The sequence below is a fragment of the Chanodichthys erythropterus genome, chromosome 17 (genome assembly GCF_024489055.1).
Source record: "Chanodichthys erythropterus isolate Z2021 chromosome 17, ASM2448905v1, whole genome shotgun sequence".
Lineage (NCBI taxonomy): Eukaryota > Metazoa > Chordata > Actinopteri > Cypriniformes > Xenocyprididae > Chanodichthys > Chanodichthys erythropterus.
In genome coordinates this window covers 7,352,732-7,370,393 of record NC_090237.1, presented here as the reverse complement: position 1 = coordinate 7,370,393, position 17,662 = coordinate 7,352,732, and the positions used below count along the sequence as shown (strand labels likewise).

The 17,662-nt window shown below is 41.8% G+C and overlaps 1 protein-coding gene across 4 annotated transcripts in view; it reads right to left on the bottom strand.

Annotated features, from left to right (window-relative positions):
• Window positions 1–17,662, bottom strand: part of tenm4 (teneurin transmembrane protein 4) — a 183,067-nt gene that overhangs the window by 66,946 nt on the left and 98,459 nt on the right. For 3 of the 4 annotated variants that reach the window (XM_067364761.1, XM_067364764.1, XM_067364763.1), the window contains 3 exons: window positions 13,219–13,365; window positions 10,736–10,952; window positions 4,955–5,074 (listed from right to left, as the gene is read on the bottom strand). In XM_067364761.1, the coding sequence (XP_067220862.1) occupies window positions 4,955–5,074; window positions 10,736–10,952; window positions 13,219–13,365 (484 nt within the window). Of the gene's footprint in view, window positions 1–4,954; window positions 5,075–10,735; window positions 10,953–13,218; window positions 13,366–17,512; window positions 17,540–17,662 lie in introns of all 4 variants that reach the window. The other variant, XM_067364762.1, reaches the window with a different exon arrangement.

The following is a 17,662-nucleotide window of genomic DNA, read 5'->3' as shown; positions in this document are numbered from 1 at the left end:
TTCAAAACAAAGGCATAGCTTGATGACGGCAAGATTGAGCACAGAATTATGGGAGATGTGGTCTTCCCCCCACAGCTGATAAAAAAAAGAATCGGGATGGGACTCGGGCAGAAGTCATGTTCACATCGTAATTCTTTACGACTACTTATCAGTTAAATTAATCCATTTATAAACGAATCAGAACGTAACAGAGAGGATCTGATGCATTAAGTACAGTTATTTGCTATGCCTTGTCACTGCCTTGAAAATGGTGTTTTGATCTCCCATTCAATGAAATTACAATGGCATTTCATTATCTCATTATACCATTTACTAACATTTTAATCAACATAATTCACCATTTCTCAGCACTGCCATCAAAACCAGACTTAATAAAGGTTTTAATTCATTATGTTTCTCTAAATGACAGGATTCAATTGAAAAGGACTCAGCTTCAGTTAGTTGGGATGGTTTTTATCTGGCAGCTACACAATGTGACTGGAATACAATGAACTATTGGCTCGGTCTAATACACTGTGCTTTCGAATTTGCATTAATAAAATCAGCATGAATGGGTGGTGTCGTTATTCTCTTTTGAGAAATGAACTGGCAAGATTCCTTGCTGCTGGTACGCCGGCGAGTGTCTTTGTTGTGTGGTGGAACGGTGCGCTTTGATAAAGGAGGTGAGAGGGGAAATGACATTTAAGGGAAGGGTAAAGTATTATTGATCTGAGCTGTCTGTGCTAACATAACTTTACAACAACCCTACAATGGCAGCACACACTCTGCATATAGAGTCGCTCTGATCAGAGAGCTCTGTTGTTGACACCGCTAAACAGAAATGAAACAGGACGCTATATGCAGGCTATCGTGTATGTGGCTTGCCAGATGAATGATTGTGTACAAATCCAGAATGCTACTCTCATCTTTTTTGTGTATCACCATGAGGAGACGCACCTTTACAACGTGCTCTGGTAGACATGAAAGCACGAATGCACTTCAGTGCCAAATACACCTACAATGCAAACAGACTATTAGCAATACGTGAAATGTGGACGCGTAGAACGCACTGTACTCAGAGTCTTTGTTCTGGAGGTTGGCATAGATGCGGTGTGCATCTGTAGTCACACCTCACGCTGCTTGAACATTAATTCAACTACATATCCCAACGGGCCATTCACAGAGCTTTCATTGGCACGGCTGATAAACAAAGGTCTGCTTTGCCCTTGTTGTCGTGCCCTTGCTAAAATGTGAGCATTTGTCTGTGTGCTGTGGGAGTTTGAACAGAGTGTGCTTGTTGGGAAGTGTCTGCGAGAGAGAGCGCGTGTGTTTATATGCAGCCGTAGAGCTGACGCTAATCTGCAGTAAAAGCTAGCTGGCTAGTCATGTGCTGAGAGACGCACACACATAACCATAAACAGGGCACACGCACACAGCCCTAGAGGCTGCCATGCCAATCGATGAGCGATTCACAGGCCTGTTATCAATCACACAAGCACCTCAGGCATGGGTGACACACTTTAGTGCATTCAGCCTTTCAGTGCACACTTTGAGCGGACGCAGTGTTAACCCAAAGGGGTTAGCCAGATCGATGGCTTAGACCCCAAACACACTTTTAGTCCTCTGAACTGAACTGAGGCTATGTTCACACAGCAGCAGACAGGCTTGGGAGGGTTACTTTAAAAATGTATTCTGTTACAGTTACAAATTACTTAATAAAAAAAAGTATTCAAGGTCACATACATACATATTATTTATATTATATATATATATATATATATATATATATATATATATATATATATATATATATATATATATATATATATATATATATATATATATATATATATATATATAGTGGGTTTAACTATATAGGTGCTGTTCATTTCTTCTGATCATCCTTGAGATGGTTCTACACCTTCATTTGAGTCCAGCTGTATTTGATTATACTGACTGCACTTGAGTAGCAAAGCCACACACCTGTCTATATAAGACCTTACAGCTCACAGTGCATGTCAGAGCAAATGAGAATCATGAGGTCAAAGGAACTGCCTGAAGAGCTCAGAGACACAATTGTGGGAAGGCACAGATCTGGCCAAGGTTACAAAAAAAATTCTGCTGCACTTAAGGTTCCTAAGAGCACAGTGGCCTACATAATCCTTAAATGGAAGATGTTTGGGATGACCAGAACCCTTCCTAGAGCTGGCCTTCCAGCCAAACTGAGCTATCGGGGGAGAAGAGCCTTGGTGAGAGAGGTAAAGAAGAATCCAAAGATCAGTGTGGCTGAGCTCCAGAGATGCAGTCGGGAGATGGGAGAAAGTTGTACAAAGTCAACCATCACTGCAGCCCTCCACCAGTCGGGGCTTTATGGCAGAGTGGCTCGATGGAAGCCTCTCCTCAGTGCAAGACACATGAAAAAAACACCTGAAGGACTCCAAGATGGTGAGAAATAAGATTCTCTGGTCTGATGAGACCAAGATAGAACTTTTTGGCCTTATTTCTAAGCAGTATGTGTGGAGAAAACCAGGCACTGCTCATCACCAGTCCAATACAGTCCCAACAGTGAAGCATGGTGGTGGCAGCATCATACTGTGGGGGTGTTTTTCAGCTGCTGGGACAGGACGACTGGTTGCAATCGAGGAAAAGATGAATGCGGCCAAGTACAGGGATATCCTGGACGAAAACCTTCTCCAGAGTGCTCAGGACCTCAGACTGGGCCGAAGGTTTACCTTCCAACAAGACAATGACCCTAAGCACAGCTAAAATAACGAAGGAGTGGCTTCACAACAACTCCATGACTGTTCTTGAATGGCCCAGCCAGAGCCCTGACTTAAACCAAATTGAGCATCTCTGGAGAGACCTAAAAATGCTGTCCACCAACGTTTACCATCCAACCTGACAGAACTGGAGAGGATCTGCAAGGAGGAATGGCAGAGGATCCCCACACCCAGGTGTGAAAAACTTGTTGCATCTTTCCCAAAAAGACTCATGGCTGTATTAGATCAAAAGGGTGCTTCTACTAAATACTGAGCAAAGGGTCTGAATACTTAGGACCATGTGATATTTCAGTTTTTCTTTTTTAATAAATCTACTTTTATTAAAATTTTATTAAAGTTTTTCTGTCAATATGGGGTGCTGTGTGTACATTAAAGGTGCCCTAGAACTTTTTTTAAAAAAAATATGTAATATAAGTCTAAGGTGTCTCCTGAATGTGTCTGTGAAGTTTCAGCTCAAAATACCCCATAGATCTTTTTTTTTTTATTCATTTTTTTAACTGCCTATTTTGGGGCATAATTAGAAATGAGCCGATTCAGGGTGTGTGGCCCTTTAAATCTGGTGCTCCACGCCCCAAGAGCTCGCGCTTGCCTTAAACAACATAAAAAAAGTTCACACAGCTAATATAACCCTCAAAATGGATCTTTACACAGTGTTCGTCATGCAGCATGTCTAATCGCGTAAGTACAGTGTTTATTTTGATGTTTACATTGATTCTGAATGAGTTTGAGGCTATGCTCCGTGGCTAACGGCTAATGTTACACTGTTGGAGAGATTTATAAAGAATGAAGTTGTGTTTATGAATTATACAGACGGCAAATGTTTAAAAATGAAAATAGCGACGGCTCTGTCTCCGTGAATACAGTAATAAACGATGGTAACTTTAACCACATTTAACAGTACATTAGCAACATGCTAACAAAACATTTAGAAAGACAATTTAGTACATGGAAATGACATACAGTGAGTCTCAAACTCCATTGTTTCCTCCTCCTTATATAAATCTCATTTGTTTAAAAGACCTCTGAAGAACAGGCGATGTTTATGGGAGATGTGGGAGTTTGAACAGAGTGTGCTTGTTGGGAAGTGTCTGCGAGAGAGAGCGCGTGTGTTTATATGCAGCCGTAGAGCTGACGCTAATCTGCAGTAAAAGCTAGCTGGCTAGTCACGTGCTGAGAGACGCACACACACATAAACATAAACAGGGCACACGCACACAGCCCTAGAGGCTGCCATGCCAATCGATGAGCGATTCACATATTGTGGTGTATATTGTCACACCCTAATGAAAGGTTGTCAATATTTCATGCTTTGATTATCACGATTAACGACAATACCGGAATATTGCGACACCCCTAAATGCAATAATACAACATTTTTGAACAGGCTTTACAAACAACTCCCGTTTTGGGTCCAAGGGGGAATCTCGCACTACACCAGTGCCACTTCCACTACATAATAATCACATGACATCTTTTATGTCTATCGCCTATAGCTCAGCAGTTCCTGATGACGTGACACAGTATTCTGCTCTCTCCTTCAGGGAAACAGGGTTGCGTAAGCGACTCTCAATACATCAAGGCAGATGTATAATGGATGGCTTTTAGGATTTTCAGAGTCTGACTTTAGGCTCAATTTTGTATTACATGAATTTCCACTGCATGTGACTTGGTCAATCCGACTCTAGCGGTTGGCAGAGAAGCAGAGAGACCTCTTTGGAGGTGAAGAAAGAAGTCATTTAAAAAGCAAAGGCACCAGGATAGTACAAAACACAATCAAACAAAATCATTTAAGACAGCATTCCCATTTTAAGCAAGCAAACAGGTGCAGTGGTGATTTCATGCCGTACTGAGTCTGTTCTTGCAGGGCTTGATGGGCTGTTGTGGGAGGGAGACCATGTGTTTACGAGCAAAGAGAGAGGGGAAAAAAAAGAGAGCCAGGGAGATGGAAGATTGTTTATGGCTACAAAAAGCACCATCCAAGCAAACAGGCAAAATGCGCAATGGTGTGCTGGGGATAAAATCTCCAGCACATCACACAACATCCTGCCATACAGAAAGCAGTTAGAGTGCACAGATGTGGGCTAAAGGTGCATGTATAATGATGCTGACATAAATTCAATTTGAATTTGAATATATATAATCTTAATTGCTAACCGACATCTTTAAATACCATTTCATCCCATGCCGCAACTTACCTGCCATCCTGTCTGGTGATGGTATACCCATAGGCTGGTTTGTTAATGAAGCTGATATTTACACCGACCAGCGGAGTGCCATCTGAAGTCACCACTTGTCCCCGGATAACACAGGCATGACTGCGGGGTTAAAAAAAAGGAGAAAATCATAGTGTTGTGTTACAGTGTAGAAAAGTATCAGATGCTATTTGTAAACACATATAATAAATTAAATGAATCCCACAGCTCTGAGGAAACCTCAGCGGGGTTTCCTGTCTGAGAAGCAAAAGATAACAGACAAAAAAAATGGGATAGTGTTTGTGTCATTCCTGCTGTTTGAGAGAACAATGCAGAGGTATGAGTGCTTTCAGTCACAGCAGATATCTGGGCTTGAAACTGCCTTTATCTGATGTTATCTGTCTGCCTCAGGAGCTCCGACTTACTGATCGATATGAAAAAGTCAAACACAGTTTCTTAAAATCCCAAACAAGTACAAAACAACTCCCCGCTAGACACGACTTATGACTCATAGTGTTAGAGATTTTTAATCAGGCTTCATGCTGTTCAAGATAATGAAGGACAAAAAAAACTATAAAAATAGTAATATATATATATATATATATATATATATATATATATATATATATATATTAATATTTTTATAGTTTATAAATATATTTACTATACTATTTTTATAGTTTATTACCTATAAATGTCTATTCATAAATTTGTCTGCCATTATTATAACTGAATCATTTCTTTTATTGATACATGCAATTAATATGATTAAAAGGGTCATGAATTGAGAAATCAACTTTTTCTTGAGCTTTTGATATATAAGAGGTCATCGTCACTTCATCACTGCAACGTTAGCCCCGCCCACTGGCATGTTTGCGAGAGAGAGAGAGAGGAGAGAAAACCAATACAGGACTTAAAATAACATTACCTTTCAAAGGATCCTAATGCTAGGGATATGGTTATTTATTTTCAGCAATGTGAATATCGACAGTAACTCGACAGTAATGCAACAACATTTAAGTAACTGTTCATTCTAATGCCTGATCTGATATGTAATGTTTCATGTACAGTCAGTTGTTCTTTGTCTGTGTGTCAGTAAATCAAACCAGTGACTAAACGGTCAACTTCACGTTGTTTCTCTTAGTAGGAAGAAAATAATCTGTTATTTAAACGGTGATTAAAATATATATAGAAAGTGATCAAAAAACGCTCCCTTTACAGTCGCTGGAGCTGTCAATCAAACAGCGAGTTTAACTCACGCCAAAACTACTGTTTTATTCAACAAATGTCTTCGAGTTTGCACTGTTAGTTATGATGAAAGCATACGTCAGTGTTCAGAAATTGAGTTGCAATAATGAAATCACTGCTTTCATGCGTTTAACAACATGTCTGTGATCGGCTACATGCTCATCACTGCAACCTTTCATGCCACAATCTAAATACAACATCATAGATCTAAATGTAATGCTTTTCATGATTAGTTAACCTTGAGAGCTGTAACAGTAAAAACAAAAGATGTTAGCCAATCACAGCAGTGGACGTTTACACTGAAGTCTCACTGCAGACACGCCCCTTAAAACAGAGCATTCAAATCAGGAAGGGAAAATGCCTTTTATTTCTACATTATGACAATTTTTGATGTAAAAAGCATACTAACATTATAAGTGCACCCCAGGAAACATTATAAAACAATAAAACAACGCAGTTAATGACCCCTTTAAATAATTGGTAAATTGTTGAAACTACGCTCGAAATGTAGATTAACATATGATATTAAAGTATTTTAACATATAAAAAAGTACACACATCAGCACTTGCATAAAAGAAATTACACATTGGGGCTGTTTCTACAAAGGTATTAGGTATTAAACATGTGCCAGGTAGCGGAACAATTAACATGGTGTGTAAGAGGCAGGCCCCTTCCTGTCCTTACTGCAGGCAAGATCACAGACCCAACAATATCCCTGTCCCAGGGAGGCTAACTTTATGCTAATTTAAGCAGCCTCTCACCTTGAGCAGTCCTTGGCTCAGCTCTGCGTCCCTGTAAACAAAGCTAGCAGAGATAGCACACAAGTGCACAGCCCCGCCGCAATGTCTATTATCAGACTGCAAGTGAACTCAAGTAGAATAGAAAAGAGAGAGAGGGAGTGACAAAGAAAGATCACTAAATACAAGGGTGGGGAGACAGAAAAAGAGAAAAAGAGAGAGATATAATGTGAAAAGCTTTTGTCTATATACAACATTGCTCGAGGTGACAGTTTGATTTAGAGTGTTCTCATTCAGAAGGGGCAGCGACGCAAGTTTTCACAGAGAGCACTGAGTGGAACTGTCGGCTCTGAGACACAGCGAAATATGCCGAGCTGATTCAACAACTCCAAGACAAATGATTTAAATATTGACATTAAACAGATCTGAAGAAGATAAAGGAGCAAGAAGGAACAAGGAAGAGGTCTAGACAAAAAAAAAAGTCTAAAGTTAATTTATTCAGCAAACCCCAATCTCAAACAAGATTGGAATGGCAGAGAAACACGCAAGTAGGTTTATAAACAACAACAGACATATCACCTTGTGTAGGCCATCAGCACTGTGTTGACAACCGTGTAATTTCAGAGCATAGAAGCAAATTGTAGGCCACGTCTGACTTGATATTAGAAAAGACATCTTAAATAACTATGAAAGAAAGCAGGCTAAGCTGCCCTGAAAGGCAGCTTCTGGGAGCGCTACAAACCTTTTTTTTTTTTTAGAGAGGTCTGAATACCATGTGTTTGGCAAAGGCTAAAAAGGCTAAACGCTAATGGGCTAAATTAATGTTTGCAAACCCCTTTTATTAAATAATAATAAAAGCTTCTTTACCACTGTAATACTAACTATTTGGGTGTACTCACACTAGGCGCGGTTGCCTTGAACTGAGACAGAGTGCGATTGTCCCCCCTCGCCCCCTCCCCCGCTGGGCCGCACTCACGTTCCAGGCCGAAGCACACTTACGTCATATACGATACAACTTTTTGAACATAAGAAAACAGGAAAAAATGCACTTTCGCTAAGATACTGCCTGTGCAGCAATTTTCACTTGCACGTATCAGAGGATTATCACAGCAGCTGACGTTAATTGAGGAATTTGCAGCTTTACTTGCAAACTACAATTCCTGTTCATCAATAAGGTGAGAAGCAGACTTGTTATAAACCCAAATACACTCAAATTAGTTACATGAATTGATAAGTGTGCTATCAGTATAGTAATAAGGAAGTTTGCTGTCATAATGATGATGCACACAAAAGTAGTAGCTGTTCCGTGTTCAGGCACGGTTAGCGCTCACACTGCATGCGAACCACGCTCGAGCCCAACCAGGGACGGCTAAAGGAACCGCGCCAGGGCACGGAACGGAGCGCTCACACTTGTCAAACAAACCGGGCTTTGAGGGTCGAACGTGATAGGGCACGGTTCCGAGCATCTAGTGTGAGTACACCCTAAGATTTGCATGTGTAAAACTAGCCACTATGGTCATTGTCAGGGCATTGCTAAGTATTAGCAACAACCCAAAAGCACAATTTAGCATCACTGGTACCAATTGCTGTCAATCTACCTACAGCCATTGTTCCTGTAAACAAACATGGCATGAGGCCTTAGTGAGCACCTCATGCCAACTGCCCCGTGGCTTAATGGTTACCGAGTTTGAATGGTAACACAAAGATTTCTGGTTCGATTCCAGCACCGGCAGGAAATGATTGAAGGTGCCCTTGAGCAAGGCACCTAACCCCCAATAACTCCCTGGGCGCCACAGTTTTTAGTGTGTGTTTACTTGTCACGTGGCTTTCACGTGTCACTTTCACTTTAACTACTTAAAAACTTCATAAGAGGGGCTAAATAGAATCGTGCTCCCTCTCTTAAATTACATCTGTGTACAGCAGTATTCTACTCTTTCTCAGAAACTGCAATGAGTTCTAAATAGGCTAAATGGAGAGAAATAATGGGCCACCTCAGGACGCCCCCTCCGCCTTCTCCACATGATGGTAAAAGGGGCTAAGTACACTCAGATGCAGCAAGCAAACAACTTGACCCAAGTGCATCTCCAGCCAAGCACATTTATTCTTTTGTGCGATCCATGGTGTTCAGATAAACAGAGTACATGCTGTAAAGGATAAAAAAATATATATATCGGAAAAACATTCGGAAAGTTTCAGAAAGGTGCGTCTTGTAAAACAGGGATGATAGATGACTGATCATTCCCATCCATGTTGCTTTCTTGTGGTCGGACATGTCAGATGTGCATTTCTGACATGTCTCCTAGCATGCAGAGGTGGTTGTGGAATCAATAAAAAGGCCTGATCAGGTGATGGCAAGGGGCTCTTTTAGACCGACTGCGGCTGTGTCTAAAAGGTCCATCTGGGCTGCTGTCAGCCTCTCTCATATCTGTCAGTAGGCGGAGGAACGAAGAAGTAATAAATAATATATCAGCGCTGATATTTTTAGGTGAATCGAGGTCTCCGATCTTGCGGCTGGTGGCCGACTTCTAAAGCTTTTATTTATTTATGCTTCTTTTTTTTTTTTTTTCTTGGGAGATGATGGTGACGAAGGGTAGGCCGAGACCCTCATCTCGAAATAATGAAGAGGGTATCGGGAGACTCCCTACCGAGCTTTGCAAAAATGTCACCTTGGGAAAATGTCACGCGGTATTACAAGAGCATTTCATGAATACCGTCTGACATGTCCACAAAAGGCAATATCAAACAAAGTCCAATGTTTCATCTTTGCATGAGGTTATGCGCATTGGACACTCTGACACAAGTTGATTGAGGGCAGCGTGATTTATGCAACAGAAGAACGTCTGGCAGATAGGACCGGGGAAATCAGTGCATGAAGGAGAGCACTGGACAGCTTTGAAGTGATCAGAGTCTCATTAGGATAGCGAAGATTAGACAAAAGGAGTTCGTACTTGCCAGAGGCTCAGTCACGCAAAGCAAAAGGCCATTCTGTCCAGAGTCTGAGCTGAACTGTGGGAAATGGCCATTTAAGAGATGCAAAAACAATACCCTGCTCACTATAGTTCAGGAAAATACTGCTCACTGATCCAAAACCCCTCTAAACAAGAAATTTCCACTTGAGTTTCCAAAGAAACAAAGCAAGACAAGGCCTAAAAACAGAAAGCTCTGAATTGAAGACCTCTTTGGCAGATTATGCCTTATGGAGAGAAGAATCAAAACATTGACGCACCCTGGGCGACACCATTAGAGACATTCTCCATGGAGAGCACAAAAAGATGCTCATTTGCTTGTTACGTTTTCTTTTTTGCCTTTGAAATGTCAGATACGCTTTCATGAAAGGAAAAGCGGGGATACTCTACGACATTTCAAAGGAGCACAACTTTTTCCCAAGTCTCTAGTAGCATCTTTTCTGCTCAATTCAATTGAGAACAGGAAGAGAGATAGAGGAACGGGACCAGTGCATGAGTGGGATGCAAATGCAAAAGTGGCATTCACTCTAGGTATTGTTTACAGATAAAAAGGGAACGCCACAAAATGGAGGCAAAAGATGAGAAGACACATGGGAGAACACAGTGACAGCACTGTTCTCTCATATGAAACATCTTTGGGGCACCTTGGGATGAGCCCCATGCCCTGTTTGTTTACAGGAACAAGAGCTGTAGATGGATTGACAGCATCTGCTTATAGTTACTGATTGATCTAAATATTACCACTACAGTGGATTGAGATTTGGGATAAGTATGGAAAAGAGAATTTAAACTGCAAGAAAAATTGTGAACATTACTACTAAAAAACACTTACATGCCATCGAACGGGTTGGTGCCAGGGATGACGTGGGTGCTGTCCCGGCCCACCAAGAATCGGACACGCTGGTAGAAGGACTGCAGGGTGCTCAGACTGGATGAGATCTGGGTTTCCTGGATGATATCCAGTGGATCAGGAGAGCCCACACACAGAGAGGTAGTGTGACACGACGCCTGCAAACAGCAGTCCGGGTCCATGCAGTCCGTCAACCCATCTGATGGAGAGAGGATAGGATGGAGAGGTTTAATCTTCAAAACCGGCAATGTAGTGTCAGAAACCAGATTCCATGAACCAGATTCTATGCACAAAATGGCATATTTTGGTGTAAGTGAAAACTGATTTCTCTGCTTGTAAACTGCCTTCACTTAAAGATATCGTATTATGCCTCTTTTTACAAGATGTAAAATAAGTCTCTGTTGTCCCCAGAGTGTGTATGTGAAGTTTTAGCTCAAAATACCCCACAGATAATGAATCATCACATAGTAAAATTCCCAATTTTTGGGGTGTAAACAAAAATGCACTGTTTTTAAATGCAAATGAGCTATTGCTCCCGGCCTCCTTTCCAGAAGAGGGTGAGGCTTCAAGAACTCATGCTCTGGCATACAGGTGTTCTGTCAAATAATGGTACCTATCAGATTGTGCTACCAACACTAGATTTGCATTGTTTTAAGGGTAGGTTTAGGGTAGGGGTAGGTATGGACATTAATAAAGTCTCAAACCACACAAATATGATGCTGGCAGCACAATCTAATCGGTAGAATTTTCTTCGGGACTTTCCATCAAAAATGAAATTTAATCACGATGTCCTCAGTGACTCAGATGTCGGGAGTCTATGGAGACTCTTATCTTCATTGGTACATCCCAAAACACAACATTTTTAATGCCCCTTTGGGGCTGACATTGTAAAACTCCAGCTGCTACAGCGAGGATACAGAAATGGGTGGACTCACTCAGGGGTGTGTCTATGCTAATAGGGCAGATCATCACCGGTTGTGGGCGAGACTTCTCCCCACAATGAAGTCATTGAAGAATCTGAATCTGGAGAATCTGAATCAGTTCTTTTGAAGAGACTGCTTCTGATTTATGGGAATTATAAAAAAAACAAAAAACAAAAACAAAAAAAAAAAGCGTTTTTTTTGGATTTTTATAGGCTGGTTGATTTCACACACTGTGGACACACACACCTGTGTTCAAACACCTTATAAAAGTGAATTTTGCACATTCCCCCCCCCCCCAAAAGGACAAAACTTGTTTAGGTGGTTGATCTGATGGACTACCAGCTTGGGGACTTGGTTTCTTTTGATGGATCATCTTGTCTAAAGTCTAAAGTCTTATAGATTCACTGATGGCTGGGTTAGGGTGTAGAGCCTCATTAGCCTATCAGACACAAACCAAGGCACCTTCCTCCAGTGGGCACCAATAAATGTTCCGGAAACCAAACTTGATCAGGTATGACCTGGTTACCAGAAATGTTTCTAACCTGCAGCACAGATGCCTTCCAACTTGCTTATTTTGTCCGAGCTAAATTCATTCCTCTAGGTTGATATCTTTAAAGGAGAGGAAAAAGATTTCATCATCCCAAGACGAACACGGGCAAACCGTTAGCAGGATCTCAAAAACTTCTAAGAAACAACTGCCTATGTTGGATGTCTTTCTGTGCCCTACAGCGGTTACTGCAGTAAGTTAGAACTAGTCTTGCCTCCTATTTCCTTCATGTTTTTTTTTTCTTTCCAACAGTTTCCACACCTCTATAGGCAGCTCAGCCTCTCCCTCCTGTAATTCAGCTGAAATAATTCAGGACTTCAGGCCACGCTGAGAGGAACCCTTTAATGTGCTGAAGTGGGTCACCCCTTATTCTGTAATATCTCTCTCTCTTCCTCTCTCTCTCTACTTTGTGGAAACTCTTTGACCAGATGGGCCAGATTATAAAAATATCACCTCTCCTGGTGGAAACATCACTGCTTGTTTCAGTCATCATGACAGTACCACCAATTGACTGCTTTACTACTAGCGTATGTGTTAACACCTTCTGATTGGTATTCTACAGGTCAATCTCTAATAAGTGATTATTTAGGATGGTAACAAAAACACCACCAAGCCTGTAGCTACATCAAATGATAAAATGTAGAGTTTGGTAACTATAGCAGAAGCATGATGTGATCTCCCTGAAGATTGTGCTCTTCAGAGCAAACATGTTTTATGCTCAGCACAGTCGTGACAGGACGAGGCTACCGTTGATTTAGAGGCTTGGCAGGAGGTCGGTTCTAAGCTGATGCTTACTGGGAAATGGAGGTTAGATGATGTGGACTTGGTATGTCTCTCTGTTAGCTTGGGGAACTTGAAACCTATGATTTTTACTTAAACAACCCACTCTTCTACAAGGTTTCATGTATTCACAGGGAAAGTCTGAATATTTCCCAGCAAAGACTATGTTAAATTTTCATAATAAATGTCAAGGCAGCGTGTTGTTTGTATTGTACCTCCGTCATTGTCCTTGCCGTCACTGCAGGCTGTCTCCATTGAAGTGTCGCAGCCTGCTCCCCGCCAGCCCAGCTGACAAACGCAGTACCAGCCATTATTACCCAGCGTGCATCTGCCGTTGCCATTGCACAGACCAGGACAGCCCTCTGTGCACACAAAAGCAAACCACACACATTAGAGAGGGCACTTTTCAGCAAAACAAACATTGCACTATAACTGTTGCAAAGCCTAGTTATTATATCCAAAACAAAAAAAAGTTAAAATGAAGGGTTGTGGGTCAAAAGAGTGCTTCAGTAATAACAGTGATAACTTCAGGTGATTAACTGATGCACCTTTTTAAGCCCTTATATCCTATAGAGGCAGACTCATACTGCAGAGCTCCACCAGATCAATACATTCTCATTAGTGTTATACAATAGATGCAGAACTCAGCTTTAAAGAGAAAGAGAGAGGGAAAGAGAAGCAAGACAATGAGACACAAAAAAGGTAGAAGCAAAAGCTAACCCTGAAAAAAACATTATCACAACCAGATAAACAACAATATGGATAATCACAGTATTTCTTGGGAAATAACACTAACAACCTTAGCTTTAGATAGTAGACAACCTTAAATGCGAAAACCATAAGCATATTCTGTTTTATCCATATAATGTGAATGTCATGACACATTTGAAAATAGGAATTCACAGGGCTGCGCTTGAACTGAGAGGTTAATGCGGACAGGATGTTGATAGAATAGATGGTGGGCACACGCTCCTATAGACATGGTATGCTCCATTCGACAGCGTAAAATGTCTGTCATTGTCATCTGTTTCCTCCTCCCCTCCCTGCCACTTATCAGCTACCTGTCCAATTCTATTTCCTAAGATGAAAACACAGACGAAAGGCTAGAAACCCTGTGCCAATGAATGTAAAACCCTGACATGCTTTTCACAAGCCAAGAGCCACTCTCCAAGATGTCTGAGCTGACCTATTTTGTCAGCGACAGTTAGCACAGCCACTGCTCGAACATCATAGAGACTAAAGCAAGAGAGAGAGTGAGAGTGGGAGTTTGTATAGAGAAAGAAAGGTGGTGGATGCCTGATAAGAAGGAAATCCGAGATGACTCTAAAAGCCATGATCATTTCTAAAGATGGCTCAATGCAGAATTGCATGCAGTGTTTTCATCCAGGCTTTGTGCATTATGACGCTGTGCTCAATGTTCCAAGACATCTGTGCTTCAATAACTGATACATGTAGCACATTTAGTACCATCTGATGCAAGAAAAAAAAATGAATTGCTGATTCTTGCCATAGCATGTTAGTCTGCACCTTAATGGAGAAGCCATCAAGAAAGTGGGCTGTAATGTTGACTTACATAATAACATAGCTGCACAGATCAGCACAATGTCATTTACTGAGTGAGGGAGCTTTGGAATACTAGTTAGAGCACATGCTCCGATACATTGAGCCATTGTACTCATGGGCGATGTATCACAAATGGCTATCCTGGTAACTCGAAGTCTCATGATCTTGTCCAAACATGCTCCTGGAGGACCACCTTTCTTTAGAGTTCAGTTATAACTAGGGCTGCATGATTAATTGAAATTAAACCACACTCGATTTGGCAAAGGCTGCGCTTTTTTATGCGCAGCTTCTCAGTGAAGCACAGCTCTGTGATCAGTATGCTACTCCATCTTAAACCAGAGGGCACTCTCACACAGAAACTCCAGCAGAAGTACGATATAGTGCATGTCATTCCAGGAAATACCTATGGGTATCTGTAGCTGAATTAACAAAAGATTGAAATGCCTATGATTGATTAAACATGATTAATAAACAGACCACTACGACAACATATGGTTTACCTGAGTATATTTATACTAAAGTCTCTTTAAGACAAGTCATTTCACTTGGCGGCCATCTTTGAAACACTTCTCGGGCATGCAAGTGCAGCTCCTACCTCTTTGATTGGGGAAACATCAAATTCTCCAAAGCTGTTCGCCAAGTTGTTGATTAAATTTCATATTTGAAATCACCGATGAAATATGACAATTGTCTCAAATTTTGTTTCTAAACGCTAGAATCATGACAAAAAAAAACACATTTTTCAAGCTAATGCTCAGTCCTAAGAGCGCCTCTGTCTGTTTCTATAGGAACCAGAGTTTCTAACAACATCTGCAGTTATGCGATGACTTTGCCAATCGGTGATTGGCCTTCTTTAGAAGGCGGGACTTATTCTGCATTGCACTTTCTCTCATTCATAATAATACGAGTGCACAGTCTTTCTATATATAAAGTCTTTGTTTATACTTCAGTGCTAATCGACATAGTATTATATACAGTGATAAAGACTGTATATACCCGACTAAGCTTGGTTTCTCCCAAGGTTTTTTTCTCCATTTTAACACCTATTTGCCACTTGTTTGCCACCTGATGGGAGTTTGGGTTCCTCGCCGCTTTCGCCTTTGGCTTGCTTAGTTGGGGACACTTGACATTTGACTTGACATTTGATATTCAACAGTGCTTTGATCTGCCTGCATTGACACTATTCTTTAAGAGCTGCTGAGCAGCCAAAATAATGTACCAGTTATCAATGTAAAGCTGCTTTGACACAATCTACATTGTAAAAAGCGCTATATAAATAAAGGTGACTTGACGTGACTTGAATGACTATGAAATAATATGTTGTGTGCCTTACTCTGTGTAAGAAGCCACATTATCTCACAGGAGGATATATTCAAAGTGAATATGGAGTAAAAACATTATTAAATGCTGTCTTTTGTTGGCCAAGAAGTTCATAAATGCTTCTCATGTTTGGAAAGATGTTTGACGCGCATTGCTTTTTTGTCACGTTATAAGTGACTCAAACTCGCAGTGCTTTCAGATGGAGCGACATTTACTACTGATGATCACAGAGCTGTGCTTCACTGACAAGCTGTGCATAAAAAAAAAGCACAGCCTTTGCGATTTCACAAGCGGCTAAATCGGTTTAAGAGCGATTTCAAATTAATTGCGATTTATTTTGAGCCCTAGTTATAACCCAAGTTAAACACACCAGAACTAGTTAATCAAGGTCTTCACAGATGCTCATAAGTTTCAGACAGCTGAAGCTAATCTCTGCAGAAAGGTGGATCTCTAGAGGCAGTAGTGTGTCCCATTGTGCACAGTAGGGTGTCCCTTTGTAGCCACCTGTAAAGTATACTTGAAGCTGGATAATTCCCAGCAGAATACTACTCAACAGTTTACTCTTTGTCATGAAGGATGGCATCTGGAAAAAGATCTTTGAATCCCATTTCTTCTCTCTATTATCAACTCTGTAGGTACAAGGTTGTACCTGCAATCACAGTCTCCAGCTGACCTCACTTTGGTGTAAGGACAATCTTTTTGTGCTACACGGCAGACAGTGACAGTTATATTCTTTGTTAACAAGCAAAGGGTGAGCTTGACCAGTAGACAGCAGGTTCCTCCTTAAACACCCAAACAGACAAACAGCTGCATAGTCCGCAGTGGCGAGACGTCTGAATGGTTTGTTCTGAATGCTTATTAAAGAGCTAAATAAATAAAGATCTGTGCTCTGCTGGCAGCAGTTCAGCTTAATTGGCAGCCCTTTCAGAGAGAGGCCCCTGTGGAGCGCACCCGCGCATCAGGCTGAAACAGCTCCGGAGGGCCACAAACCGCCTTGCGCGACCCCCTGCAGCCGCACTGCCTCTCTTTGCAAGGAGAAAGGGAAGGAAGGGGTGGGCTCACGGAGCAAGAAAACCAGAGACAAGAAAGGGAAAGACAATGAGCAGGTAGGGGGTGTGGGCAGTTCTGGGCTCTGGCATCACCGGTGCATAACATGCTTTAATTAGAGAGGCTGCCGCTTCAGCACCTCTCTGAACCCCCACCCCTCCACCCGAACCCCCTTCTGCTGTGCTGCACAGCTGCACTGAACATCCATTATGCATGGCGCCGGTTGGCAAGGTCCGTGACCCTCCGCCAACCCTCCCTCCTTGGATCCTGTGGGCCATCCATCCCCCTGAGTTCCACAGCAGGGACACGGCAGCTAAGGAGACGCACCGGCTCCCATGCCGCCCACTCAGCGGGCGTGAAGGTGCTAAGTGGCGAGGTGGCAAAGCAGCGCATTGGATGTGGTGGTACAACAGCGGCATGATTCGACAAGGACTGTGTTTGTGAGGCATGAAGCATGGGCTGACTGAAAATACGAGCGCAACTCTAGAGATGAGCTTTTTGAAGGATGGGCTGATGGAAAGATGATGGACGACAGAAAATGAGAGAGGAAGAAAAGATAGGACAGGAGGAGTGCCATACCTTTCACTACCTTATCCAGATAGTGAGCTTTAGGGGGAGATAAAAGACAAGGACATATAAGGGAAGTTTTGAACAGTGCTGCTTCCATGACAAGACACAGACAGCTAGCGGCATGGGTTGGTTGCTCGAGACATCTAAGTTTACTGAAAC